The 3165-nt window shown below is 46.0% G+C and overlaps 1 protein-coding gene across 1 annotated transcript in view; it reads left to right on the top strand.

Annotated features, from left to right (window-relative positions):
- Positions 1-3165, top strand: part of LOC111651359 (uncharacterized) — a 33637-nt gene that overhangs the window by 21399 nt on the left and 9073 nt on the right. Inside the window, exons 29-31 of the mRNA XM_087172691.1 lie at positions 1412-1593; positions 1742-1922; positions 2247-2389. Coding sequence (XP_087028817.1) covers positions 1412-1593; positions 1742-1922; positions 2247-2389 — 506 coding nt within the window. The remainder of the gene's footprint in view (positions 1-1411; positions 1594-1741; positions 1923-2246; positions 2390-3165) is intronic.

The following is a 3165-nucleotide window of genomic DNA, read 5'->3' as shown; positions in this document are numbered from 1 at the left end:
ACACACACACACAAACACACACACACACACACACACACACACAAACACACACACACACACAAACACACACATGATGCGTGACAAACCACCACCTTTCTCTGAGAAGTGAAACTGTTCACATCACCCACATCCACACGATTGGCCCAGAGCAGAGGGTTAGAATATCAGACATGAATTATTGATTTGTGTCTGTCTGTCTGTCTGTCTGTCTGTCTGTCTGTCTGTCTGTGTGTCTGTCTGTCTGTCTGTCTGTCTGTCTGTGTGTCTGTCTGTCTGTCTGTGTGTCTGTCTGTCTGTCTGTCTGTCTGTCTGTCTGTCTGTGTGTCTGTGTTTCTCTGTCTCTCTGTCTGTCTGTCTCTGTCTGTCTGTGTCTCTGTCTGTGTCTCTGTGTCTCTGTCTGTCTGTCTGTGTGTCTCTCTCTCTCTTTGTCTCTCTCTCTCTGTCTGTCTCTCTCTCTCTGTCTCTCTCTCTCTCGTTGGTCTATAAAATGTCAAGAAAGTATTGATCCCGTCTCAAGCTGCACAATTAATCCAAATAAAATCACAATGTGACCAAGTGCGATATCCAAATCACAGGAGCTGCAGTTTATCTGATGAAGGTCAAACGTGTCACATTGTTGAGTATTGTTAGCACCATTAGCGCTGTGGCCCTACAGAGACGCCCCCCCCCTACAGATCGTGTTCTCCAGATGTAAAAGAACATGTTTGTTTGGTACAAAACCAACAAAAATCACATCATCATGTTTCATCAAATACAAAAAAGGAACATGATTTTGTTTTTGCGGCACCAGCAGCCGCGACGTTTGTCAAACATGTTGACGTTCTGACTTATGACACGATCTTCGACCGCAGCCACACACCTGTAAAGTTGTGAAACACTAAATTACTGGTGTATTCTTCAGATAAGCACATTCCTGCAGTCATGTGTGATGGAGAACAGCGTTCACCAGCTCTCGCTTCAGGCAGCCTGGAAACAAAGAACAGGAAATGGTATTAGAGGGAGTGAAGCCTCGGCTCAGGCTGGTTTCCAGGTCACTGAGTGTAGTTCATCCTTCTGCAAGTGAAGCTAATGCCTGAAGATCTGCTGAGAGGTGACGTCGGCAGAGATGTGTGTGATGACTTCAGACAGGCGACGGAGTTAAACCGAGTTCCACTGAAATATTGAGCAGTGCAGAGCTCGGGGGGGGGGGGAAAGTAGGTCACTGGAGGTTTTCACTCACACACACTCAGGTGTGTTTATACCTGTTCTGTCGTTGTGTCTGTTCAGATTCAGCTGAGAGGAAACTAAGACATTCAGATTGATGAGGAACTCGATATATTTCACGCTTCCAGATCCTCTCTCTTCTCTAACCCTAAATAAATGTAACTTAGAAATGAACTGGAATAAGAGCCTCCATGTTGTCTCTTCACAGGGCCGCTGTCTGCACTGTACAAGGACGTGAACGTCATTCATCCCTCGCTGCTGAGCTGCGTGGAGCCTCTGGAGAGTCAGCAGGTTCGAGAGCTGCTCAGAAGACTGGGAGTCCACGAACTGGAGCCTCAGGAGCTGCTGGAGCAACACATCTACCCCTCCATAAGCAACAACAAGTGGAAGGTAGGACGCCGGATAAACTGGATCCACGGGGTGTCATTAAAATGATTTTATAGTCATTTTACAGGTTTTATGCTTAAAAATGTATTTACCTTTGTACTTGGCTGAAGTGTCTTTCTTTCTTCATCATCATCATCATCATCATCATCAGCTGAAGCCCGAGGCGGTGGTGGTGAGCTACCTGGTTTTCATCAAGCAGCATTCCTCCTCCAGTCAGTACTCAGACGTCGCAGTACCTGTCCTCACCAGCAGGGGTCTGCTGTGCCCGGGACAGGACAGAGTGCACTTCTCTGAGGAGTACGACAACATCAACCTGCCGCAGGAACTGCCAGGTACACACACACACACACACACACACACACACACACACACACACCTGTACAGACACTGAACAAAGTCACATGTTGCCTGAAACTGCAGCTTTGGTTCTGTTCGTGTTGGATAAACAGTGTATTTGTAGTAGTAGTAGTTTTGGCCTTGAAGCCGTGCAGGACGTTCTCTGTGAGGTTTGATTGATTACACTCGTGTTCCCCCTGGTTTGAATCACTAACTGATATCAGAGGTTTTACACTGAACTATTTACAGTATTTCTGATTCATTGTTGTTTTGTTTTTTCCTCCTTGAAACGTTAATCCTGACTCTTCCTCCTCCTCCAGGCTGCGACTGGATCTTACTGAGTCCCTGCTACGTGCAGACAGACGGTGATGTGGCAGGATGGAGGGAGCTGTTCAGCACACTGGGAGTCAGAGACGGTCTCATCATCCGCAAAGAGACACAAACGCTCAGCGCTAAAGAACTGGTGAGGAGGCCGTCGCACCGCTAACACCGCAGCTGTGAGCACAGATGATAAAAGGCTGTGGATGTGTCGTGTGAAGACACAATATTTACCGGTTGCATGGACACCAGAGGCAGAACAGACTCTTCCTCTGCGTTAGAAAACAAGTGTGACTCATCACGATGACTCAGGTGGTGATTAAAGGATGAAGCTACTAATAATGATGAGTCATTAGAGAGATCAATATCTGCTTTGAAGATGAGCAGAAAAAGCAGGTGTCACAGACAGAGCTGAGGCCCGGTGCCTGTTTTAGCCTGAGCTGCAGATAGAGGGGGATAACATGTGGATTTGTCCTGACACCATCAGTCACTGAGAAACTCCTGCTGCCTTCACGTAATGTTGGAACAATGGAGTTTCATATTTCCTGCGTAACAAGGCTGAACAAGTGAGGTGGAGAGTGTAACTTTATTTCTAGAGCTCATTTAAACACAGCCGGAGGATGATTCAAATAAATAAAATGAAGTAAAACAAATGTGAAGAATAAGTAAAGCACAAGGAAAGTAGAAACACGTAAACACAAGGAAAATACACAATTATGAACATGACAACGGGCTAAAAGGTTAGCGAGCTAAAAAAGGGCAGTGAGTACAAATGTGTCTTTAGCTGAGATTTAAAAATGGAGATGGAGGGAGCGCTTGTTTTAAACGCAGCGATGGTGAGAAAAGTCACGTTCACCTGTCTCCTCTTTAGTAACACTAGGTCTTTTTGTTTAATCCTTTTCTGTCTCCTCCTCCTCCTCC

Source organism: Seriola lalandi, unplaced genomic scaffold (assembly GCF_002814215.2).
Source record: "Seriola lalandi dorsalis isolate HSWRI2012SDOR001 ecotype SW California unplaced genomic scaffold, Sedor1 jcf7180002053598, whole genome shotgun sequence".
Lineage (NCBI taxonomy): Eukaryota > Metazoa > Chordata > Actinopteri > Carangiformes > Carangidae > Seriola > Seriola lalandi.
This window is presented reverse-complemented; position numbering and strand designations above follow the sequence as displayed.